Below are 27,850 nucleotides of genomic sequence, written 5' to 3'. Positions count from 1 at the left end.
TTTTTTCAGTTTTAAATTAGGGTATACAAGAACATGGGAATAGTTTCTGGTCTCATGTTTCCCTAAATGTCAGACTAGTTAATGACACTAGTTACAAGTAATGGAGGAACAAGTGGGCAATTAATTTCTTTTAACTTAAATAAACACGAGATAGTTTTGCAACATTTTCTCTTACTTTCGGTATTGCATATATGAGTTTCATAAAGTGTGTGCTTTAGTCGTTTTAACGTACGTTCCTTACTTTATCCGAGACATGGGAAAAGGGAGAGAGTTAAACACACTGTATTTTATAAAACTGTAAGACAATGACAAGCAATGCGACTTCGTCCAAGAACCACCACTGCATTAATCCAAATAGTTGCATAAAGTAGTCAATAGAAAATGATTATAACGCGAATACAATTTTGGTATTTATTTCAATTCTATCTTGTCATCTGATGCCTCATTTATGGTTCTGAAATTAGGTTGATTAATTAGAAAGTCCTTCGGATCTTACAATTGACCTTAAACAAAATTATATCTATTTTGACCAAGAAAAGCCAAAGTAGCAACGTTTTTGCAGTCCATTTATCTATCTTAATGATAATAAAATAAGTATTACTAATTTGTCACTAAAGTATTAATAAGATACATTCTCCTATGTTATCCTGTTATTTCTATTTGTAGTGCAACAAGAATATCCAGACAACTCCGTAACATCCCATCTATTCCAAGACGGTCGAAACCCCAACACAGCTTTCCAACGATATCGAAACAGCCGTCTAAGTGGAGAATATCACACGGAAATCAACAGCCGTTCACTGACGGAATGCCTGGACGAATGTCTTCGGCAATCCAGCTTCCAATGTCGATCGGCTGTTTATAGCGAAAGAATGAAAACTTGCCGGTTGAGTCGTTACAGCCAAGGTGATGGGTATAGACTTATCTACGATCCGGAATTTGATTACTACGAAAATCTTATGAGTAAGTACAAACTATATTTGATTGTTTCGTACATAAAATTATTGTGTGCACATATGAATGTTTGATTGGGTGACATTAGATGTAGTGTCAATAATATTTCCTTTCTATTATACCTCAAATATACGTATTTAAGTATGATACATAAATAAAAAAAAAAAACATATTTACTGTATATATAAAGTTATAGGCTACTTCAAAGCTTAGGACAGAAATAACAGCTTCAAGATACTAACTTATGACTACACAGAGAATTACATTGCGAAATCGACACTTATGGACGGCCGACGTGCGTTTTAGTGTTATATGTAGTGTTGTTCAAAAAATCTTGGTCACACATCTCTGTTTAACATATTATATTCTTGCAGCCATACGTACGAAACTAAAACAACTTGTCTCTAAATAAACATCTCAATTGGCTTAAGAACGTCAACATTTGAACATTTGTTTAACTTTATTTCAAATGTGGGATATAGTAAAAGGGCTTTTCGAAGACAAGTGTGTGGCCAAGTTTTCTTAAACAAAACTATATTATTTTATGAATGAAGATATGTAACTGAGAACATTGTGGAAATAACACATCATTTTATTTTATTTATTTTTTTCTATTTCTGTTTCTTTCCCTATCTCCACTATGGGTGGATTCATGCTTACAATTAGTCCTACAGTTACTGTTGACACATCTCTACCGTGATATCAGTTACAATTATATGGCAAACGTACAATCTACAAGATTGAGATTTAAAGTTAATGCAAACTCATCACATTAGTTTGTGCTAATTTGGCATTTTAAACTTAGTTGAGTCAGCTTTAAGAACACTAATTAAAAAACACTGTAATAATAAAATAAACCTCACAATTTCAAAATGCTGAAGTAGTTCATCCCCTAACATGACCCAATAATATTTTGTATAATACTTAAGCAAATCTATGGTTGCGTTCATGTATTATTCAGAAACAGGAATATTGACAATAATGTTTTTCTAGTATACAAAAGACGGATTGCCGAAATGCTAATTAGAAATAATAATTCTTACCAATTCATGTGAAAAATGATATGGCATTTACATAATATAATTCTCAATGGTTGGTTGGTTGATTTGGAGTTTAGCGTCCCTTTCAACATCGAAACTGTATGAGACGTGGACCTACAGATTAACGTGTGATCCGAACAACATGGGGTCGAGCTTGCTCGTGGCAGAGCGGTTAGCGTACGCGCCTTTGACGTGGGAGATCCGGGTTCAATTTTCAGTGAGAGCTCATGTTCGGATTCCATGTTCAGTTAGTCCTGTCTCATATAGCCTCGCTGCTGAAAGGAACGTGAAACTCAAAATTAACTTGACTCGACTCGAACAACATAGGCTCCCATAGGTAATGGATTATGGATCTCCCGTGCTGAAATACGGTAACCATACATTCATTACGGAATTCATATGCAGGGTGTCCCAAAGATAATGGTAAAAATCGAAAACAGATTCCTGGAACCAAAACAAATAAAAAAGTTTATATGACCTATAGTCTGGAAGTGGACAGGGCGGAGGGCTTCGAATGTGGAGTAAAGGAACTTCACACTTAGGGAAAGGAACTTGCCGACTTAAAAAAACGCATTGGAGATGCGTGTGAACAGGTGCGGAATACACTAGGAGTGATGGAATGCATCCAAAACTCACGATTGGCACGTTGCATAGACGCGGGAGGACAGCGTACTTTGAACATCTTCTGTAGGTGCGTTTATTGTAAGCACGTATGACCTAGTAGTTTCTAGTGCCACTATGTATAAGATACTACGTTACAAATGAAGTACGTCGTTATGCATTCTGCGTGTTATTTCATTACATTACATAACTAGTTATACTTGTTCTTATTTCTAGTCTTTATCTGCACAGAGAAAAATCCATTCTCCGGACAGCGGTATATTGTACAAATATACGGTATCCTCTTGCTTACTATAGAAATCAGTACGGAGCATACGTTATCCGTATGCTACATAGACACTGCCCTTAGATGTTACATCATGTCGTTGCAGGATGTCTGACATCAAACAGTTTTCCGTATATCACATGCATATACTTATGTTACCTTTGTCAGCTATATGTTATATACGTCCATTTGTATGTGAGATCCTAACTGCCTACATTGCTTCATACAGAAAGTACGTATAGATGGAACACTTACACAGAAAGTATTATAAAACATGCGTTTTCATTTATACGTCTGCTGTACGTTAAGTCCAAAAACTACAGGAATTACGCATGTAACCTATCTTTTTAAGTACGCTACCTACATTTTTTTTTCTCTCAGTGTGCAAGTATCTATCTGGTATACCACTTTCCATTGCCCCTGGTATTATGCAACATGCTAAGTGGTATTTGCTTTGACTCCCATTGAACATGTGGGTGCAATCGTGACAAGGATGACAATCTTTTTTTTTTTTTTTTTTCTGAATGGTTTCCATCTTTACTGCTCCGTTTCATTACCTTTGCCGTACAGACATTCGGTGAGTCCCTAAGTGATGTATGGAGAACCTCTGATGCAGTTATGTAACATGCGTTTAACGTGTCATGTCAGGATGATCTTTACGTATTTATGAACCCCTTTCCTAGCTCCTATCATTACTCCGCTGACAGGTGTGAAGTTCTTTTTCCCCACATTTAAAGCTGTCTAGCGCCGCCCTGTCCACTTCCGGACTATAGGTCATGCAAATTTTGTTCTTGTTTTAGGGCCAGGAATCTGTGGTTTCATTTTTTACCATTACTTTTGGGACACTCTGTATAAAATCCGTAGTGGATGCATGTAGTATGAAATAATAAGTAAAATGACACTTTGAATATAAAATGACATATATAGTTACTGATATACTGCAGTTAATATTCAAGTTGTACTCATATATATTCCTCCTAAAATTTCCACACACAATGGTTTACCTTATATTGGCAAACTGTAACAATTACAGTAGTTGCAATGTTTGTACTCAATAATTTGGCTAAATAAATTTCCTAAATCAATTATAACAGTATGTATCTTTACAAAATCATGCATCTTGCTTCTACATAATGATAAACCGTATTAGTTTTCGGTTGTTACTACTTGGGAATGATATTTGTACCGACATCAATATTTTAGTTATTTTGTCAATTCAATGGAAAAAAGTGCATGTTTAGTATATTTTGTGTAAATTTTGAGCTAATGTAGAAATTGCATATACGTCATGTGTATCTATTTGATATCACCGGCACAGCTTGCTTCTTTACAAGCACCCACAAGAACTTTACGCTTCTTATAAAAATCACATACATTCGCATGTGCCGTTCATATAACCACTTCAAGTTCATATACTGATGCTATATTCTACAGCAAGAAAACAAACTGTTAAAAACTCGTACCGAGAATTTTGCCGTGACTGTGAGCTATGTCGTATATATCATAGCATTTCATTTCCGTTACTTCATTTTGATATTACAATATGTTCTACTGTAATAACATGATTAGTTTAATGATATTTCCAGTTAGAATTATAGATGAAGGAAGTGGTGTCAAGTAAGAGTCAGGAGAAAAAATAACACTCAAATATCTGAATAGAGTCATAGTTAAAAAAAATCTAATTTCTTCTGCAATTTGACTTTAGTTCAACAGAACTAACAGTAAGTGACTGACAGAGCTTGATATTATTGACATAAAGATTAAAGTTAAGGCGTCTGCATATTGATATTCGTGTGATTAACATTTTTTTCCCGCCGCCTATCATTTACGAAAGTTACTTTGACTGAAGTTCTAACATCCATTTTCACTACGGAAGAAGTCTACAAATTTAAGTAGGATTTGGAATGTATATATCCCTACACATTATCGAATCCGGAACCGAGCATTTATGAATGAAAAGAGGGAACGCCACTTTCCGTGATTAAACTTTAAATAGTTTTTTTTTTTTTTTACTTCTTCCTATTACTACAACATATATTTTTAAAGTTAGGGGAAAAAAGTAGGAAGTATCATATTTATGATGAGATACTGCCTGAAAAGGGTATAAGATAAGATTGTGGTAACTGAATAATGTATAAGCACATGTGTTTCAACATAATGAATGGAAATTTGGTTTAAATGCATGCTATTTCTAATAGTGCTTCATATCTGTAATTTCAACTGCCACATAGCATCAGCATGTATAAGTAGATTAGTACAATGAATTATTTCTTAATTACAGAACAGTGTGCAAATAAAAAAAAAGAGAAGCTTTACACGTTTTATACACAACACAATTTTGTGTAGTATTTCTAAATATCAATAATTGTAAAAACAATATAGATTATAATATGAAAACAATAGCAAAGAAAAGGCATATATGTATTCTTAAAGATGTTTCTGAAGTATTACTTGTAAAATCAAACATATTTTTGCATGTCTACTTCCGAAATTTCGAATACGTTGTAATAAAACGCACAGTTAAAAATGACGAGTATCTTTTAATCCGTCGAATATACGTAGATGTCTAATAATGAAACAATTAAAAGCACTAAAGCTTCTAATTAGAAATCAGATGAGGAGAATAAAATGCTTTCCCAACAGCTACGTAACACACTTTTAATATCGATTTACTCATAGCTCAGTTTCGGTAGCTGCTAATATTATTTAAGTTATAGCAGTAGCTTTACATTTTCTGCAAAAAAGATAAAATAATATAAAAATAAATGATAATAAATAACCACATTAACTTAATAGATACTTCCATAGATTCCTGTTCCATCGTGTATACTTGTATCTTTATCCTTTGAAATATGTCACTAAGATTGGTGTTTCCTAGAAGATTGACGAATTCTTTCTACATCATGAAAACGTTACGATTATTTATAACTTCTTATATAAAAAGATCACAATTCAGACAGAAAATATCAAAAGAGAATGAGGAACCCATAGTGTAATCTTAATGTCATGTATGTCATTTTCTTTTATTACTTTCATATACAACAGGTAGACATTTTTAAACAGAAGACAATAGAATTTGTGCCGTACGGAAGAACTCGAACAGCCCATCTTGGTTGATTTCGGCTCCAACAAGTCTTCTTTACTTTGGTCAGAAATATGGGGCTAACCTTTCAGCATATACCTGAGTTATTTGGAGACCAATGTTTAAAAGACTGACTGTTGGAACCTTAGCAAATAAGTTGTGATAAAGATATAAAGCAAACACGTCTGCATTGATTGAATGCAGAATATAAGTGACATCGGCCAAGATGAGCTGCTAGGAAAGGTGGAGGTAAAGTTTAATATAAGTTTTTATTTTCTAGATAACTACTTTGATGGGAATGGGGTCAATAAGTATCGTCCTGATCATCTGGGGCAAGACACCAGTCATCATGGCAGACCCCCATATAGTGGCTTAGGTATTTTCGTGTTCGTTTGCCAATAAGAGAAGCATGTATACTGCTAGGCAGCATGAGTGACTAGCTGCCTTTTGTTTGTATGTTGTATGCATATTCGTAACAAGAAATGCGATTCTTTGTCAATTTTCAATTTCCCATTTCTTAGCTATGCCTGAGTAAGATGGTAGTCTGTAAAATCAGTATGGACCTAAAATCCAATATGTAGTATTTGGTCGATATTCTTAACTCAAAATCAAGTAATAATTTCATACCTTTTAGTTATTAACATATTTGTTGTGGGGTGATTACATTCAAGAACAATATAGAAAAACAGCACTAATTCAATCACAATAAATTTTGCTTTAAAATAGTAACCACAATTAAACAACGCACTCTGGAAACGGGAATGTTTAAAATATAAATTTTGCAGATTAACTTACAATCTCCCATGCTTTTTATTGAACTCTTCTATTCAATCTTGTTTTGTATATGACTACTATTCTGACAGCAATTAATAAGAACTCAGACCTATAAAGATACATAAAAAACTGTAGGGTAGAGATGCAAGAAACACAACATTAAACAATGAGATGGTTTCTTAGCAGCTGGTATGGAAAACTTAATCATGTAATGCAACGTTAGTAATAGACGTTAACATGTGGAGAATATGAGCACACGTGTTTTCTGTATAAAATGAAAATGTCAACTTTTTTCCACAAGAAACTGATATTTTTAATATGACTATTTCTATACGAGGATGCTAAAGCATGTACATTGGATGCCGGGTGGCTCAGTGGTAAAGCGTTCACCTCCGGTGCGTAAGTTCCCTGTTTCGATTCTAGTCAGCGTCAAGTGTACTTTGTGGCGGACAAACATTCTATAAACGGATTGTTAATTAAAATATTATCATTTTTTTTCCAACATATAGATTGCAGTGTAACCAACTACCGGAGGGAAGAAATGACGAAAAAGTGACATATCATGCTTTGCCATTATCGTATAGATTTAATAAAGTTTATTATTATTATTATTATTATTATTATTATTATTATTATTATTATTATTATTATTATTATTATTATTATTATTAGAGCGTAGACAGCCGATTCATAATTCTATCGAAAATCTCTTGGTTATTATTCATTATATTTTTATATAATTCAGTACTATTGAATTGTACAGATATAAATGTTCAAAATAATACTATCAATTATTTCGACCTGTTATTGATCCTTTAATAGAAATCAAAGTAAAAATTACCGTGTTTATAATAAGGTGTAAGTTGGAAACCTAAAATAAACATTATTGAACATATTATATATAGAATATTCTTGTATGTATAGAGAGAGCTGGGAGATGTTTCTACTTAAGGAATTATGAATAATGAAAGTTTGAAGGGCTTTGAAGGTAAGGTAGTCAATGACTAGATTTAAAGATACCATTCCAGCATTCAGTTAGTGGTCCTGAATGAAGCTTCTGGAGTAATTTCACTCAGGATGATTCGAGAGCGGGATGCGAATCCGGGTCATCTAATTACAAAGAAAGGGGAAAAAATCATACACTTCCCTTAAAAGTGAAATAAATATTTTTTTTGTGTATATTTTGTTACACTTATTACGTATTACGTATACACTGTAATTTTAGTCGTGTCCGAATCCCTAGATGAAAAAAAAAAGAAAAAAAAAACAGCAAAATATATCTACAGTCTGTTCTTTCTTCTGTTGGTGTTATTGTATAGCACATTATTACGCAACGTAAACAATTGGACTATTTTTTATAGCCTATGAAATACGTTGAGTGATATATCGGCAAGCATTTTTTTAATGTTTCCGACCTGAATTAGTAGCATTGATGAAGAGAGAGAGAAATCCAGGCCATTTCCGGTTGAGTGGTTTGACCTCATTTCGCATAAGTTATTTCCCTTCGGTTTTCATCGAGAACTCCCGACCCGATGGACTCGTCTTCAACGACAACTTTCACATTTGATAAGCGCCCTGATGCAATAGTATGCATAATATAAGCAGAGATATGACATTACTTTTACTTTAAAAGCTCAAATTGTTTAAGGTTCATAACTTACTACGAGATACAAGAGTAGAATGCTGGTCTCACAACCAAGAAATGAAGCTATATCTCAACTGAAATTACTTCTCCTTTCTCAGTTTCACCAGAATAAAGTATAGGCGATTTATCAATTTTAGGCCAAGGACAATGACTTATTCTCTTTCATTATGGAAAAATATCAATGAATTTTGAAGTTGGAGACTAGCTGAAGTTTGAAGTTCCAGTGAAAATATCTACACGCAGATGTCATTGATAGCCTATGTAAAAATATTTTTATAAAAATACACACACACCCATCTTTGTAATATGCTACTTGCTAAGCGCAATTTGTACTTTGACGTACTATAATGAATATATTAATGATACTTTAAAGAATTATGCACAAAAATATTAATTTCTGCGGAAAATTTTCTGAAATTGACTTGGTTGCTAATAGATAAACATTCTGTACCATTTGCTAACTAAGAATGTAGTGTCCCTTTCAGTTCCGAGAGACTATACGAGATGTGAACCTGCAGCCTAACGATAGATCTAAACCACATGAACTTCCACCGTTAATCGAACATCGGTCGTCCTACGCTAACCATATAGACAAACGGGGGCTTTAGTTTTCACTATTCTTACATAATAATAATAATAATAATAATAATAATAATAATAATAATAATAATAATAATAATAATAATAATAATAATCAACATTGAGAAATAAGATTCAATAATTTAATTAATATCTATTTACTTACTTAAATCATTAATTATTTTATGGCAATGTCATCTAAGAATGAGAATGACACAGCGAATAAGTTATTCACGTCAAATATAATTTTGAAGTTCACTGTAATAACTTACCTGAAAGAGAACTGAAAAAGGTGGGAATTTTCCCTTAGAAGTGCACGTATGTCATCATACACATTGCATATTGAATCTGGTTATATATTACCTTAATTACTTTATATATCCAAGCAGTAGCGTAGCCAGGATGTGTGTTTGGGGGGCCCAAGTGCTGTTATAGGTACATATAGAAAAAATACAAACAAAATAATATAAAAACATAAAAATATATATAAAAAATACAAACATCAAAGTACCAAAGTACATTGTCGGACCTCTTTGGGGGAGCCCGTCCCCTCCGGGCCTCCCTTTCCTACGGCACTGTATCCAAGTATCTTAATCATAAATCTATTTTGCAAAATTTTAATTTTAAAAATGCTGGCACTTAAGATTATCATATTTAATGATGTACCAACATACAAGTATACATAATTGTGCGAATAATATTAAAATATTCTACGAATACTATCAGTTTAAACTTCAGCCAATTTACTGCTTTAGAGTATTAATAAATGGATGAAATATCGCATTAATTTTTTGTATCAATTTCAAATAGAATGAAATAGACTGTTCGAATGTAGCTAAGAAATGGGAACTTTGTAGGAAGAAAGAAATAACAATATAAGTGCATGATGCATGCTGAGTACGTCTGATTTGTCCTATGAACATGAAAATGCGTGTCTAGTAAGTACAAGTTGGTGATTTTAGGTTAAATATTTCTTGTCCGTTGAAGTAACTATTTTGGTTTGAACTTCTCTTGATGCATGCCTCTAGTGTGTAACAATTACTTGTAATGTAAAGTATGTATTACTTCACTGTATTTCACACGTACGCACACAGATGCACAGTATTGATGATGAGTGTTGTGCATGCTGTTTAGTGTTCAAGTGTGATACACGTAAATTAGAGGCATGTTCACATAATGTATAGTACATACATGAAAAATGAAAAGAAAGAAGACAACAGCAGTGATATTTGATAGATATATTGCATCATGAGGAGAAATATCATAAGTTGATGCTCTTCTGTTTCATCTAAGTATTTAAACATTCTACCTTGTTTTAAAACTTAATCTAGAACTATAAAATTTTTGCGCACATAAACTTTGCCAGGTATGCTTAAGAACCCGAAGGTTGTTTCAAGAAAGTATCATAATGAGCTTGTCAACATTCAACTTAGATGAGACTCTTGTCTATCATTTAATGAATTATATCAAATATTTAGCAATGTTGCATATTTATCATCGAACATTTTCTCTTTAACTGGAATACATAGTATAGAACTAAATGGCAACTGACTACAAGTGAGTCTAAATAGACCGTCTGTAGTTTTCTGATTTCGTTTTCTAAGTTGTCTGAGCAGTTTAATACGAAACACAACAGCGAAACAGTTAGCATAGATACTATGAAATTGAAGGTTGTTTCGTGTGAGTAGGGAACGACATTTTGATTGGATTGCAGAAAATACTATTTTCATGTTAAATGGTTTAGCGCCACTTGAAAATCAAACCCCCATTTTATTAAAGCAATAAACACATTTCAACACTTTAGAAATAGCTTTTTACGATCTTTAAAGTTGATGCATATTATTCATATTCAAATGACATATCACTCCCAGATCAATACTGCAGGCCAAAGCGAACTGTATGTCAGAACTATTGTTAATATTCGACTTGCTAGTCACTACATTGGTGAGGCAATATCCGTCAACACAATGAATGAATCCACCGATTAGTTTCGTAACAGTTGTATTTTTCGTGGGTGTTCGATTAATTATTTTATTTTATAGCCCCATTTTATGATTTTTCTTCTACAAGAATAATATAGAATTTATGCAATATGTCTAGGTTATGCAGTATACTCTTAAGATAAATCACACTCTCTTTTTATTTTTTCATGTTTACCCACAGGTTCAGAGGCGACAAATGTTATTTGTTGGCGGCTTTTGTTTTTCTTTTTCAATTCGTTTGCTAGTAATATCGTACTTCTAGTTTAATTTAGCATCGCACCAGTGAGGACTTCCATTCTGTCACAACATTACTGTTCTCATGATATGCCGAAAGGTTTTCTTTGTACATTTGTAAACGTTTTCTTTAGTTTAACTAAAGTAGCTCTCACATTTCCATGCAGAACCTGAGTTAATCTGTCAAGGTCAATGGACAATGGTTGAAAACTCTGAACTTACTCCTATACATGTTCCTGTATAGCAACGAATACTGTATAAGTAGAAAGATAGCAAGACACTTTTATTATTGTTTTATTTTTCTAGAGTTTGCATTACAAGTTTCTGATAGTTTGCAGTTCACTTATGTGCCATAATTTAGGAAGAAAAGCACTAAACATAAAAATACTATTTGGTTGAATGCTGATATAATCGCTTTGTTTTAAGGCTCAGGTTCTTCCTATGGAGGAGGCAACAACTATTATGGAAGCAGCCAAGGTGGCTACTATGGCAGTGGCCATGGAGGTCAAAGTGGTTATGGTAACCATTATGGCAGTGGCAGTGGTTACGGACCAGGGAGCTATGGAGGAGGAGGAGGTGGTGGTTATCCAGGTGGTGGTGGTGGCTATGGGTCAGGAGGTGGTCATCCAGGTTATGGAGGAGACAGCAATTATTATGGCCACACCGGCAGTGGTTATGGTCCTGGACGACCTCCCTCACGCTGTGAGGAAGGAGACAATTTCAAACAAGTAAGTCACAGAACTGGGAGTATCATTTCATCCTAGAATACATAGAACGGTGCTATAATTTCAGTTGAAAATAATATATCATATTTACAAAGCTATTTAAATTTCACATGCCTACAAAGACATGTAATTTTGCCATTGGAATTGCGGATAACCATTATGTTCAAGGAAGTAGTCATGCTTTAGGCAATGCATTTTATGTTTATTTACATTTTGTTATTTTTACACATTTTTTTTTTATTATTGCAATACGACAGACTTAACAACACCGCTCAACGTACTATTCCAGTCAACTTTGTGATTCAATGGTGTTAAAGATGCAACACACCCCAGGAATTCTTTGTTTACCTACAGAAGCCAGATTGAACATTCATTTTCTTTTAATTTTTAGTTGAACTTGTAATTGACTAGTGTATTAAAGTGGTTCCGTTTAACTGAATCGTTAGTAGCTTTTTAACTGCTAATATTTACTTTGGGGCAGACTATCTGTGTGTTGCAAAGTATGCCTTTTTTCGAAATTTTGTAATATTTATTTATTAAAATAAAGTCATATTAGATTGCTTGGACCCAAGTGACTTTGAAGACACTATACAAAATACTGTTAGTGAAGCAAGTAAATGTGACAGTTCTAAAAAAAATCTAAGCAAAGTTGAAGATAAAAGCGAAGTTTATTACGCTGAGATTTAGTCCAAATTACATGCAATATTTCGTATTGATTAGAATCACGCAAGTAGGACTTCTACATGATAATTCTTGAACGAAAGAGAATTTCTGAGTTCTGTTTTCTGCAGCAGTTAGCAAGGCAGATTACGTCAACCAAGTTTGCTAACGAAATCAAATCTTAACTGGCAACAATGACTTTAACCTGTCCGTTACTTCACATGATGACTCTTGAGCGAAGGCTAATTCTTGAATTATGTTTATTTTTTCTGCAATAGATAGCTAGAGCAATATCTCCATCACGTTTATTAATTGAGTCAATCCTGTAATAATTTAACAGGCAATTGTGACTACAGCTGTTATCATCAGACGATAAGTCTTAAACGGATGTGATTTTATTATTATTATTATTATTATTATTATTATTATTATTATTATTATTATTATTATTATTATTTTGCAGTAGCTGGAGTAATTATCTCTATCAAGTTCGTTAATTGAGTCAAGCTTATATATATATCTTAACGGGCAATTGTGGCTACGGCTGCCATCTCCGCACGATAAGTCTTAAACCTAAATTAATTTTTGAATTGCGTTTTTTGGAGTAGAAAGCTAGAACTGTTGTCTCTAGTGAGTTTGTTAACAGAGTCAATCCATTAACATATTCATAGGTGATAATTGTGGCTTCAAAAGTAGCTATCCATAACCGATTTTGCACTATTGAAACACAGATAGTAGAAGTTGAACTTCGAGTCGTTAGATGGCACTAAACGTTCTTCAGCGTTTGTCATCTACCGGACGAAGTTGAAAGTTCTAGAGTGTGATCATTTTACTGTTTACCTGAGTATGTATCATATTTAAAATATAGACCTATTTAACTAGTTTCAAGAATTGTGTTCTACTAACAATCTCAGTTATTTCCAGATAGCATGTTAACATCGAATGTAAAACATTATTGGAAAATTTAACAATAAAATAGTAAGTTTGGGTCTGTCAACACCTTATCTGTATACTGAAAGGTACAGAAACTGTCTGCGTATGCCAGGGTTAAGAGCAGGAGCGGATCCAGTGGGGACGATGAAGGCAATCGCTTCCCAGAAGAGGAAATTTTCTTATTTTATATATAAATAAAACCCATAACAGAGATTGGAGCTTTTTAAAGTAGCTCTAAGCAGCAGTATTACAACCCACCGCCCCCTCCACAAATCCGTCTTGGATCCACCCCTGGTTGAGAGATACGCTGATGTTAGTATTAAGTTAGATAAATATTTATTCTACTGAATTTAATCGTGTCATTTACATATAAGTAATGAAAAGATAAGTACTTTTATTTTAAAACTAAACTCCATAAATTAAACTCTGATATCCTTAACACTATTCCAAAGTCATAAATCTTCCAAATATTAGTTTTAGAAAATTGCATTTAAAGATTCATAAATGGTGAATATTTGATGATCAATCTTTTGTACTTATAATTTGAAGGGATTTTCAGAGGACAATTTTTTACTTTCCTCGGCCCTTCACATGGAAAGAATCGGGTACTTATCCAGAAACTGCAGTTAAGTGAAACAACTCAACATGGCAAACTTCTGGGTTTACCTAACGCAGCCTATAATATGAGGTGTTTCAATACCTCTTGGAGTATTGGGATGAATATAGGGGAATATCAAGGTGAATCATAGTAAGAGACACATACAAAACACGTACTATATTGTAGTTACTACCTAATCACTGCAATTTGCTTAAAATAGAACAATGTAAGAAAGAATACAATAGTAATCAACTTAAACTATCATTTCAGTTAGAGGGCAAAATGTCTTTGCATACCATTGTTTATTATATGTTAGATAACACTGTTATTAATGATTAATGACTTTCCATAATTTTCCTAAAGGACATAATTGTGGAACGTTAAACTGAAATATGACATTTATTATTTTTACTTTAATTTTACAGGTGGGAGTCCGACTTCGTATGCGACGCCAATTTATTCGACGCTTTGCGAGTACTCCATCCCTTCTGTTGTGTCAGAGAGAATGCGTTGAGTCCAGGGAATTCATTTGTCGTTCCTTCAATTACAGGTAAGTATAAAATAGGGCTATACTTATTTCGCTGGTTCTCACCTATAAAAAAATATAACAGTAGCAATAATACTCTAAAATAATGTTTGCTTCCACATGCTACATTTCTTCATCAGAAATGAAAACCAGGTTATGTAGCAAAGGTGGGCTTTCTACCTTTAAGCTACCCAAGATACCAAATAAATTCATAAATCGAGAATTACTAAGATCAGTATCTGCTCAATATGATCAAACTTCCATTAAATATTTCTGGGGAAATCTTCCCAAGTACGAATTAGTGTCATATTCCAAAATGATGTTTCTCAGTCACTAGAAGTAAGTAACGTTAGCGAAGAATATGAAATAAATGTCCAAAGCTTAAAAAAAAAATAAAATAAAAAATAAATAAAAATAAAACTTCAGTTGAACTTTCAAGATGAACTTTGAAATTATTGTGAAGTATTAGCGTTATAAGTTTAATAGTCATATTTATCTGTGACACATCTGCGAAACATACCTACAAGTAACTTTCGTTTTGTTTTGACTCGAAAATCTCTAGGTTAAAATCATACTGAGTATTTTTTTTATTTTTAAAGCATGAATATTTTTCTCCAACATGGTAGACGAATTTCTTAACAGAAAACCGTGTGAGAAATGTAGGGAAACAGTTGAAGGTCGTTTCTCATTTAACGAGTAAACATATCTATCGAATTTTGTACTCTTAAAATCAAGACGAAGTTTACAGTGAAATATGGGACAATTTGCTAGACAAGAGCTTAACTTAAATGTTCATGGTATTTCCTTAAAAAACACAATTAAAAAAACGCAAATAAAATTAACTTTTACTGTGAAAATTTGCTTTTCCTCCGGAAGGATTCCATTAAAAATAGTATCCTAATATCTCTATGACCCGGAAGATAAGACCATTAAATATAATGGTGGCTTGTGAGGTAAGAAGAATTTCACTAATGATGGATCAGCAAGTGACCAATTCGCAGATTAAACACTATTTCTAGAGAGTACGATTTCAGGAAGACATGTACTACATGTTTCAATACATATAAAAGACTGTTTGTTCGGCTTTTAGGATGGCAAGATGGACAATTTACCTATTACTTCAGCTACCCTAGAATTGCTTCTTCTTGTTGTTGTATTTTAGTCACTTGCGCTATCCTGAGGACCGAGGGAGCACGTAACCCCTACAATTTGCTTGAATCTCTTAGGATGTGGATAACTGCCCCTCCTCCCGAGATATTCATAAATCGACGCAGATTGTTTCAACTGTGTACTCAGGTTCTCAATTTCTGAATGGGTTTCTGACGTAGTAATGAAAAAAATAAAAACAAATCCTATACTTCTTTAAGGATTTTACTTGTTATTTGTTTCCCAGAGTGGATAAGTGATAGAATGACATTTGACGCCATAAGTTATACACTTGATTCCATGCCATGTGATCTGGTAGACAATATAACGTCCATGAGTTTTCTCGTCCTCTTCCACTTTGTCTTCAATGTAGCATTGTTTTCATGATAAAATTCACTTCCACTCTTTGCTAGTTTCTTGGACCCTACAGATCCCATCGTGGAATATTAAACTAATTATTTACTTTCATTAAAAAAAAAAAAAAAAAAAAAAAAAACTTGCTATTTATGTTATAAGTACCAGCAAACCGAGCTGATAAATCACTTTTTCTCATTCTTTTCTTTTCTATTAATTTAAAATAGAAAAGTTGTGACGAAAGTAGGACAGAACAAATTTCAAAAATACTCTTTCGTAAAGAAAAAAAAAATAGAAAATAGATTAGCAATTTAATTTTGTGAATACTTATATATATCTTTTTGATTTATTTCCCAGACCATATGCGGTGCCGTATGGACCAGAGCGTGAAAATTGTGAGCTGAGCGATCGTGACTCGAGAGAACTGGATGTAAACAATCCATCTTATTTTGAGACAACAGGCGATTACGATTTCTATGAGAGATCTGGAGGACGGGCAGGAGCTGATTGCTTAGATGGTATGTTTTATGGCAAAATGTAGCTTGTATGTCAGTCAAGAAATAAAAGTTGAAGTTTTGAAATTATCTGATTTTCCACAAAATGCTCATATAATTTAGGAAAACAAACATAATTCAGTTACTATTCTCTCTCTCTCTCTCTCTCTCTCTCTCTCTATCTATCTATCTATCTATCTATATATATATATATATATATATATATATATATATATATATATATATATATATATATGTGTGTGTGTGTGTGTGTGTGTGTGTGAGTTATTTCATTTAAACTAAACTTTTTACATAGAGTATGTACACTCATGTCCAAAATGATTGTTGCACATTTATAACTGACTTCTTGTAAGAATACAATTTGATAATGATACAATTTAATAATGAAAAGAATTATAAATACGATAATTAGAATGAGTAAAATAAAAATGTTGCTAAATGGAGGAGAAAGTTTTATTTTCGTTTTATTGTTCTTATTTACTGCTCTTTTGACATGAAATTTGCCGCATACATGTCTTTGCTGATTATACACATAGTAACATTATAAGAAATACCGGGCGAATTCGTTATCAAATTATATTGCTAGAAGAATATATTTATATACATGCCACAATAATTTGGACGTGAGTGCACCTGATATCACTTTCTATTTATATTATTTACAATCATATATTTTCATATATAACATGTATGTGCAAGTTGAAGCAGGAGGTGAGCCAATCGAAGAGGACTTACTGGAGTCGAGGGCCATATGAGATAATGTATAGCATTTTCTTTACAATCGAATGGCCGTATTTAATGGAGAAACTCACTCAACATACACTAACATCGCCAAAACGCAAAAAAAAAAAAAAAAAAAAAAGAAAAAAAAAACTGTTATAACGATAACGACAATATTTGTTTACTAAGAAAAAGCAGAAAAAAATGGGGAATTTTAATCTTCATGTTTTGAACTAGTCTCTCAATGTTCCTGGGACATGGATGTTCCAACGCGGATTATATTTTCGGAGATGAACATCACTTATACAGGAAATATTTTCAATTTAATTTAAGATTATGTAAGATGTATATTTTCAATAAGGGGTCAGGCGGGTCGGATGAAAAGGTTCAGTGGGCCGGCTCCCGGGGACTGGCTGTTGGACATGACTGATATATAGAGAGCAAGATAAAGAAATATAATCTTTATAAACAAACCATAAAAATTATATATATATATATATATATATATATATATATATATATATATATATTTCAGAATTAATTGAGAAGAAGAATTACCTAATTATTATTCATTCCTATGAATTAGTCATACTAAATATATTCCAGCAGATTCAGCAAAATACCATAAATAGCAGATTTCACAATTTTTACAAAAAAAAAAGTAAATAAACATCATTTATCATGATCATTGTTCACATATGTTATTTTATGGTTACTTTTTAAGTGTTGCTCACCTTTCTACTGGAAACGAAATCACATTTTTTTTTCTGGCCATTATCAAGCGATGTGTATTACCAGTTAGAGAAGGAATTTAATGTATCTCATTACAACGGCGGCGACTTTCCAAAATTTATGTGGGTGCATATCAATGGCGAGACGTGTTAGCCTATGTGTTTTCAGGGAAGTTTCGTTATTTGATTGATTTATTTTTAATTAAAGTCTTTTACGGACATTGTCATAAAGGGCTGTGTTGTGATAAAGTTGAGTTGAGTTGATTTTGAGTTTAACGTCCCGTTCAGCAGCGAGGCTATATGAGACGTGGACCTACTGATTAACGTGGAATCCGAACCACATGAGCTTCCGCCGGGAATCGAACCCGGGACTCCCACGCCAAAGGCGCGTACGCTAACCGCTTAGCCACGGAGGAGCTCTGTTGTGATAAAGTGTAATATACCGGTAGTATAAGGATAATTTGGGGCTGCTCTAGCTCAGTCGGTAATACGGTTGACTTAAACGCAAGAGAAACGGGTTCAAATCCTGGTCCAAACTAAAAATCTTGTGGGTGCGGGGTACCCATATTATTATTTGTGTGGGTGCCATAGCCCCGGAGCACCCACGTAGTCGTTGCGCATGTCTCAGTCGAAAGATTGAATCATAATTAATCAATCGAATGAGCAACTTCTTGGAGAAACTAATGATAACTTAATTATGATGAAATTACTTCTCAGTCTTGCTTATCTTTTCGTATTGCCTTGCATATTATATCGCCATGACTAGGGAAGAATGCTCGCAGTGAATTATGTTGCAGAAATGGGCAACATGGTCGCGCTGGCTAAGAGTTCAGGCTCAATATTTTCAGTGAGATTCGAAATATCTCGTGCCCACGCTCAATAACTTTATTGAGGCTCGGACTCGGACGTTGGCTTACTATTTACTTCCAGGGTTCGCGATCAATTAGAAACATTGAATTCGAGCTCGATTGAGCCTTAGAGGCCACCTCACGAGTTTGGATATTTGTGGTGCATCATATGGGATAATTACTTCACCAAATGCCAGGATACGTTTTTACGTAACATCAACATTCTTACAGCGTTGATTTTAGACGTGGTATTCGTTAGCATATTTTTATGCATTCACATTTTTTTCTTTCTTTGTTTTGATGCGTTCTAGTTATTCATAGTTGCAAGATCATACTTTTTAATTACAAATTGTGTTATTATAAATCCTTAACGTAGATTACGGTATTTAATATTAGCGTTTGATACATTATTGACATAATAATGCACTGGATAAAAAAATAACAGCAATATAAATTGTCACTTTCTGAAGCATTTTTTAAAGTTTGTTATGTAACTTTTCTGCAACTGAAGACCTTTAATAATAGGCTAAATTTCATGCAATAAACCTGATTTGAACTGAATATTCAAACCAGAGTAAACAGGATTACGTTAAAACATATAAAATAAATGTTCATTGTTAGTGAGTGTAACTTAGAAGAATAAGCTTGATTTAGAGTTAATTAATGCTATACTATATAATTCCTAATTACAGTAAGCCAAGTGTGCAGCGAGGACGGAATGGAGTTCACTTTGAGGACTCCAGAACCTTTCGTTGGAAGAATTTATACATATGGATTTTATGATCGCTGCTTCTTCAGAGGGAATGGAGGAACTCTTAATGTTTTGAGGATTAGTGGAGCACAGGGTTATCCTGATTGTGGTACCCAGAGGGTATGTGTTGTTTACTTCAAGTCATTAGAAGTATAAAATTCAGAACTATTAACTTTGAAGAAAAAATATAATTAATTTATATATCTTCTACTAATAATGCAATTATATGTCATTTAGCTTTCAGTGTTGCTAATTGCTTCGTTAGATTGTTTTGATTCCTTAATTATATCAGCAGTTTATAGGTGATAACTACGCAAGTTCAAACAAACTTAAATCCAATTAAAGATATGATTGCCAATTACAGTTAAATGAGATACAAGTATATACTACTTAAAATGCGTTTTGAGAATGTTTATTTTAGTATTCAGCAATCTATATATATATAAAAGAGAACGTACAAATCCTTTGTTAGCTCATCACGCTAATACGGCTGAACCAATTTCTTTCATTTTTGGGGGGTTATTAAGATTTGGACCCTAGATGGTTTTTATCATATCACTTTAATTTTCAATTACCAGTGTCTTGAGATAATTGACCATTCAAGTGTCCATAACGTACAAATCATTTGTTAGCTCATCATAGCTAAATCTAACCGTATTTATATGCAACCCACATGACCGTGTCACTCGGCGGGTTAACATAAATGACAGGCGATATAATGTTAACATTTACTCCAATCTTCTATGGTTTTTATCATATCACTTGAAAGCGAAAAAGTAAAAATTATCTAAGTAACAAAGTTTATTGCGTTCCGGGGTGACCCCAGCGAAGCGGGGTGAACGCTGCTAGTAAAGGATATATAAGATATTAAATATTTTGTTTTTAAAAATCATGTATTTTTTTTTATAGAAAGTTATATAAACTAACATTTGGTTTTAGTATATCTATTCAGAAACTGTACAATATCTTACTTAAAATAATAGGTGTAAAATCTAATGATTGATCTAAAAAGACATTACAAGATCAAGTCAATATATTATTACTCGAGGCCTAGTTTTGTTGTAACAGCTCCTTAAGATTGTAATTTCCTCATACTAGTAAAATTAACACATTATTTTCTTAGCAGTACGGTGACACAATGACCAACATCGTTGTGGTACAGTTCAGTGATTATGTGCAAACAGGTCGGGACAAGAGATACAACCTAACATGCCTCTTCCGAGGTCCTGGAGAAGCTGTTGTAACATCTGGCTATATCGGTGCAGGGTACGTATTCTTCTTATATTTAGAATCCTTGCTAATTTTTATAATTTTGTCTGTAATGGACTACTGTAATTGCAGTTGTTTAGGGGTTTGATTATGAAAAAGAATATGAACTTCCTTAGTGCACGAAGTATACTATTGTATTTTATTTATTGTCAATCAAAACGTTAATTTCAAACATAAAGTTCACTATACTTATTTTCACTTGAACTCTTGATGTCGAATACGCGTAGAGTTACCTTAACATATTCTCGGATATATTTGAGTGACAAAGTATAAATTTATAGAGACTCTAGAAATAATACTCTTTAAGAAAATATTTTGGTACGACACTACATATTTGCATAAAGGGCTTATTGTAGTACGAAACAGTTTGTGTTATGTTCTCTCGATATTATCGTCTAACAATAACCTACAACACTTTGAAGCATCATTTCTATTTTTAAATTTAGATGTTATAAAATAGTAACTTCAGTTAGTACACTGTAAACAAAGGCATCCAATTAATATATTAATTCTCAGCTTTTTTTTGTCACAAATTAACTTGACTTGACGAGTTTTGTAATATTTTTGTGGCCTGAAATTTGGATTTTTACATATAATGGATACATTTATTTAGGAGCATAACTTAAACAATCATAAGCTGCGATCAGTATATCGCATATTGATATTTACAGAACATTTCTAAATTTAAGGATGAATAACAACTGAAGTTCATATTTTATGGAAACAAAACTGAACAACTTTGATTATTGCCTTTCTGTTTAGGTCTGGAAGCCCAATACCAATTGAATACTTGCCAGCAGAAAACACACTTAGCTCGAGAGTGCGTCTCTTGATTTTGTACCAAGGAAGACCAACTACTACAATCGCTGTTGGGGATCCTCTAACATTCAGGTTGGAAGCGCAAGATGGTTACAATTATGCAACAGACATCTTTGCAACGAATGTTATTGCAAGAGATCCTTATTCTGGAAGATCAGTTCAGCTAATCGATAGATATGGGTAAGGAAAAATAAATAATCTAAACAATATATGTCAAATAATAAATAATACATGTTTTATTTTACTGAGTTTCTGACGACCAACAAAAATATTATGTGCGATTTCGCAAAGAACTAACTACAATTGGCAATAACAATTTACGGTAATGTATCCAATACTTAGATATAGTAAATACTCTCCTGATTTATTTGTAAATAAAATAATTTAACTCATTATTTTCTAGTGAACTAACTGAAAATTAAGAACGAAATATGCCATATATGTATACGGATTTTCAGTCGGAATCCAAAACATATTTTGCATATTTTTAGGTGTCCAGTAGACAATTACGTGTTTCCTGCACTGGATCGCTCTCGGGATGGCGATGGTTTAGAAGCTAGATTCAATGCATTTAAAATACCAGAGTCAAATTTCCTTGTGTTTGAGGCCACGGTTCGGACATGTCGGGAAGGTTGCCAGCCGGTGAGTATACACAATTATTAATACTTGTCTCAAAGTTTAAAAAACAAGTTTTTACTTTATACTCGAGTAAGATATATGCATTTAATTGACATTTACGTAATACTCTTTAAACTTTCATCTTTGTCTTCTTTCAAATTCACTTTCAATATCGTGGACATTTGAAGCTTTATGTCTTTGTAACTTAAATATTACGAAAAAGAAAACTCACTGAGGCAGAATTAAAGGAAAAGTGTATTTTACTCTTGCTTCACATATAAACAACGCTGTTAATTGAGATCAGTTGACTCCCAATAAATACTTGGTTAGCTATGCAGACAAAACCTATTAAATAATAAAAAAAACAATAATATAAATGAATAAACACAATACATTTCATCTTTTATGTCTGCTTTCTGAGTAGATTAATACACTTTATTTAGCATAATGATCATAGTCCAAGCTAAAATGACGAAAGGTTAGAACATGGACACACATTTTATCATGTATGTTTCACTTTTCATTTTGTGACGATTGCTATAGTCAACTCGATGGGCGAACTATATATAATTAATCCACTTCTGATGAACGAAGCAAGTTCTGAGTTTAGCAGATATACTTAGTGTATACTCTGATATAATATGGATTATAATAATAGGTATAGATACGGCATCAATGAACTATCATGATTCTGCTACTATTTGATATTGAAGGGTTATCTCAGCAAGAGGTTTGCAAACATTATATGTATGGTATGGATTCGAGCCTCATCTATGATATCAGTGTTTGTCTTAACTTTCCTATTAATCATAATTCATTTCTATGTCCTCTTTAACTTATTAGGCACAATACAGTATGCAAAACTCGAATAAATAAAAATCTTATGTTTCCTATTTATGTTTTATGGTGTTTGTATATTTTATTCCAAGCGTTCTGATATTTATGTTTACGAAAGTAAGAATGTATGTAGTATGTTTTCCGTATTGTGACTAAATTGTAATATCTCACTGAATTAGACTGTGTGGTAGTTGATTTTCATTCAAAATGTATGCATGCCTAACATTTATGCATTAACGTATATTTCTGCTTTCTATAGGCTTACTGTGGAGGCCATACAGGCAGAAACGAACCATCGTATGGAAGGAGAAAGAGAAGCACTAATGACACAGTGGAGGCGGATGTACAACAAAGCAACAACCCGAATGCAGAGAATGCCACGGATGAAGGAGAGAAAATCAGGGAAATGTTAAGGGTACGTGTGATTCTCTTCCAGTATGATTGAATTTATTTCTTTATTGCTTTGAGTTAGCATGTCTTCTCAGCAGTAACACTATATTGAGACATAGGATTATAGTTTAACACAATAACAATGACAATCAATGACACATGTGCTTCACCAGTAATCGAACGCAGGTCATCATCATCAAAACAACTACTCTGATAATGTAGCCACGAGGGAGTTCCGTTAGCAATTGAAAAACATACATGAAAATTACACGATTATGGAGAATATAGAATAGAACTAGAGGTAGAAGGAATTTTTTATGTTTCAAAGCCAAAAATACCCGGAATACGAAAGCGAATTATATAATTCTCATGGCAGTGGCCACTGAAATATACATGAGATTATATATTCTAACATAACAAATTCGTAAAGTGCCAGTGTAATGAGGACAGATACGAAACTATGTTTTCTATTTGTTCTCCGTAAGATAGGAACTATGCCTAATTTCGCATCATCCCGTCCGACTGAATCAATGTTATCTAACCAACAACATCACTATTTCTATGTTATTTTACACTTACTATAACGAAAATTAGTATATATTAAAACATAGTTTTACTTATGCAGTATCGAGTTCAATCTTTAAAATAAAATCACGGTTAGTATTCAATTATTCGGAACTTTTCAGAACCAAATGTGCCACTTGAAACAAGCAAAGTATTTGAGAAAATCTTTGTCCACAGTAGTTTCATATTAGATTAATCTAAAATCGTAAACATTCGTTTCGGGACTGAATTATATATATATATATAAATCGGCTGCTTTCTTAGATATATACTGAATATCGTAAAGCATTGCAATCAATAATAATAATAATAATGTATTTAACATATTTAAAGAGTAATTATTGAAGATCACAATACATGTTGGGGCGCGGTAGCTCAGTGGTAGAGCGTTCACCTCCGGTGCTTGGGATCCCTGGTTCGATCCCAGCTTGCACCGTGTGGACTTTGTGGTGGACAAACACCGTGCTCGTGGGTTTTCTCGGGGTTCTCCCGTTTCCTCCCACTTTCTTCATTCCACCATTTCATTCATTTCTCATAATCACCGTCTCCTTTAGCCTAACCGGCATAACCGTGGGACGTAAAACTCAAAGATGTCATTTCATTTTTCACAATACATGTTAACGATCACGCAATAGGACAACTGTCTCATATTCGTTAGAACACAAACTATGAGTCTTGGTTGCATATCAATAGAGTGAACTGTTATGTTTATGCTGATAAGAATGCTGTGGCAGCTAGGAACACAGATGAAATATTTTGAGTGTGCGGTCTCTTTATGTCCTCTAAAAACAACTGCACATTCAGTTTCTTAATCGTTCAATAAATAATAATGATCTAAAAAAGAATAGTACCACAGTTCTATTTGGCAAAAGATTTTTCGACCCTTATTACACCATGTTGTGGTATAGCCAACAATATTATCAGAAAAAAATCCGACAAATTGTCTGATAGTAATTTAGTAGTATTCATTGATATTGTTAATAACGTATTTTTACTCTTGTTTTGCAGGTGTATGAAAACCGAAATGATCTAATCGAGGAAGAGCTAAAGGAACCTTTAGTCAATACAGCTTGTCTGTCAACTGGAGAGTACTATGGACTTGTTGCTGCAGTAATCATATTGCTAAGTGCATTGATAGCTGTAACTGCTATTGCTGGAATTTGCTATAGGTATTTTTTGTTACTTATATCATCTCTTACGTTATATGGAACATTGATGGAAATCAATGAATGATGATGAACACATGTCAAAAAAGAAATATTTTATAATTATTAATAATATTCCGTCCATATTTTCGACATAATCTACAATCTTTAACAACAGTTTCGAGACTTTACGTAGCCAAATGTTTTTTAATTGATGATTGCAAAAAATTAAGTTGAAAAATATGTTGGCCAAGCAAAAATTTGTCGTCATTTCTTTAACGATTGCGACTTCGTACTCTCAATCGAAGTCTTACTTCTTTGGTAAGAACTTTGTTGGTAGTTGAAATAGTTGGTAAATGCTCGGCAAAACAACCAATTAATATGAAGGGACAGAGCTAGAAGCCTATTGTTTTCCCCCACTGGGCTTACTGTTTGTGTTGCTAGGGATAATAAGCTTTCTATAAATTATTTGCTACTTCATGCTTTCGATTTGCACAACATTTTACACGTTTGCTGCTTCTACTAACACTTTCGATCCAACGGATGTTTAAATTGATTAATTTCCCTGCTCGGTCATTTTCGGAGTTAAAAATGCAACCAGGAAAGTTTCGTCGATTTTTCACCCATCACTTTCGAACATCGAAATGTCATTTACAACGTACCTGGAAGACCAAAAATAGTCCCCATCAGCATCGGCGATCTTCTGACAACGTTCTGGAAGGATATGGACTCCATCGCGGTATAACTTGGTGTGCCGTGAAGCGAAGGTATCAAGTGCATTTTGCACCTCTGCCAGGGATTTGAACTGGCATCTTCTAAGGTGATTTTCCAAGGAATGGAATAAGAGATAATCGGACGATCCAATGTCCGGGGAGTATGGCGGATGCAATGGGATTTTCCATCCAAGGCGTAGAATGGTGTCCCGGGTCACCCTATCCACGTGGGGCTTAGCGTTGTTTTGTAACAGAATTCAGAAGTGCTGTCTCCAAAGTTTTGAGTTTTTCTTGAACAAGGTTCAATTGCTGACAGTACATAGTTGCATTGTTGATCTGACCAGCTGTTAACAGTTCCCGACGTACGAATCCCACGAGGAGTCCACCAAACACATACTATGACCTTCATCCGGTGCAATGCTGGTTTCGGCTCTTTTGGAACCAGTTCATCGGATACTAACCAATGGTGACGGCGCCGTTTACCTTCGTACAGGACCCACTTTCCATCACATGTTAACACCCTGTCCAAAAATGGTTCATACCTCATACGAGACTTCAAAGGGACAAAGGTGTCTGCTCGCGTTGCCTTCCAGCCCGGAGTCAAATCATTTGGACCGATCGACCCAATTTGTAGTGTTTCCTAAGTTGATGAAGGTACTGCCGAATGATTTTTCCACTAGTCCAAGTTCCTGACATGCCTGGCCCTGTTCATCTCAATTGCTGCCTGAAGATATTCAGTTTGTATTGTACATGTGTTGGTCTTCCGACACGTGGTGTGTCTTCGAGTGTTTCGTCACCGTCCTTAAATTTGTTATACCATCGCTGCACTGTCCTCGTAATCACGATACCATCACTAAAAGCCTGGGGTATCTTTCGTCTCTCTGCAACGGCATTAGAGCCCAGTTTGACCTCGTACAGCATACACGCCCTTATGACGCTCTGTGGAGGTTCCATGTTCACTCTGTCCTTACGCAAGTTCACGGTGTAACTGAACTGCCACAACCAGGTAGTATGTTGAATATACCCAAACCAACAACTGATCTTCGCCTTGTCTCTCTTCGCATTCAACTCACGGTGTGAGGGCCAATTGAGCACAGACCTCCACAAAAAAGCGACATAACTTTCTTTGCTACCTTTATATTTATAAAAATGTGAGGTAGAAAGTTTTATATTCATAAGACTTTGTACCTCCCATTTTTTTAAATCTATATATTGATAACGGTGTCTGTGAACAAAACACTTCAGATCCAAATTGAAAGTGACTATGTTTGTGACTCTTAATCTCTTGAACCATCTGACCGATCTCGATCAAATTTTCAACATACATGATATTCGAGCCTGGAAAGTTTTTTTTTAATATTTTCACATTGAAGGTAGAACCTAGGGGATTGGTAGGAGAAGGGGCGATTAATATATATAAATAAATAGAACTTAACTCTTGAACCACTCAACCGATCTCGATCAAATTTTCAACATACATGACATTCGGTCCTGGGATACTTGTTATCATATAGTGCCCCGCAACATTGGGAAGGGAAAGGGATATATAAAATTTCCAAAAATGACCAATATGAGCACTTTAGTAATAGTAAAAACAGAATATATTACTATTTTCCCTAATTTAACTCAGCGAAATCGGGGTGCGTCTTAGACTCGAGGATGTCTTAAATTCGAGTAATTATCGAGAAATTCTTAATTAACTATATTATAAACGTGTTATTAAAACTAATTCGCCAGCCATAAATATTTTCGACAAACTTAAAAAGTTCGTTAATGAATTCTATATGTTTGTGTGTTTGTCTGCCTGTCCGT

General features: G+C 33.8%; 1 protein-coding gene across 3 annotated transcripts in view; it reads left to right on the top strand.

Moving 5' to 3' along the window:
- nompA (no mechanoreceptor potential A) overlaps nt 1–27,850 on the top strand; it is a 329,738-nt gene that overhangs the window by 287,188 nt on the left and 14,700 nt on the right. Inside the window, exons 10-20 of one of the 3 annotated variants that reach the window (XM_081761968.1) lie at nt 667–963; nt 6,243–6,338; nt 11,603–11,904; nt 14,518–14,642; nt 16,476–16,636; nt 19,625–19,803; nt 20,810–20,949; nt 21,715–21,951; nt 22,263–22,413; nt 23,486–23,641; nt 25,189–25,349. In XM_081761968.1, coding sequence (XP_081618094.1) covers nt 667–963; nt 6,243–6,338; nt 11,603–11,904; nt 14,518–14,642; nt 16,476–16,636; nt 19,625–19,803; nt 20,810–20,949; nt 21,715–21,951; nt 22,263–22,413; nt 23,486–23,641; nt 25,189–25,349 — 2,005 coding nt within the window. Of the gene's footprint in view, nt 1–666; nt 964–6,242; nt 6,339–11,602; nt 11,905–14,517; nt 14,643–16,475; nt 16,637–19,624; nt 19,804–20,806; nt 20,950–21,714; nt 21,952–22,262; nt 22,414–23,485; nt 23,642–25,188; nt 25,350–27,850 lie in introns of all 3 variants that reach the window. The other 2 variants (XM_081761967.1, XM_081761969.1) reach the window with 2 other exon arrangements.

This window comes from Thermobia domestica, chromosome 6 (genome assembly GCF_964235325.1).
Source record: "Thermobia domestica chromosome 6, izTheDome1.hap1.1, whole genome shotgun sequence".
Lineage (NCBI taxonomy): Eukaryota > Metazoa > Arthropoda > Insecta > Zygentoma > Lepismatidae > Thermobia > Thermobia domestica.
Note: the sequence above shows the minus strand (reverse complement) of the source record. Positions and strands in the feature narration are given on the sequence as shown.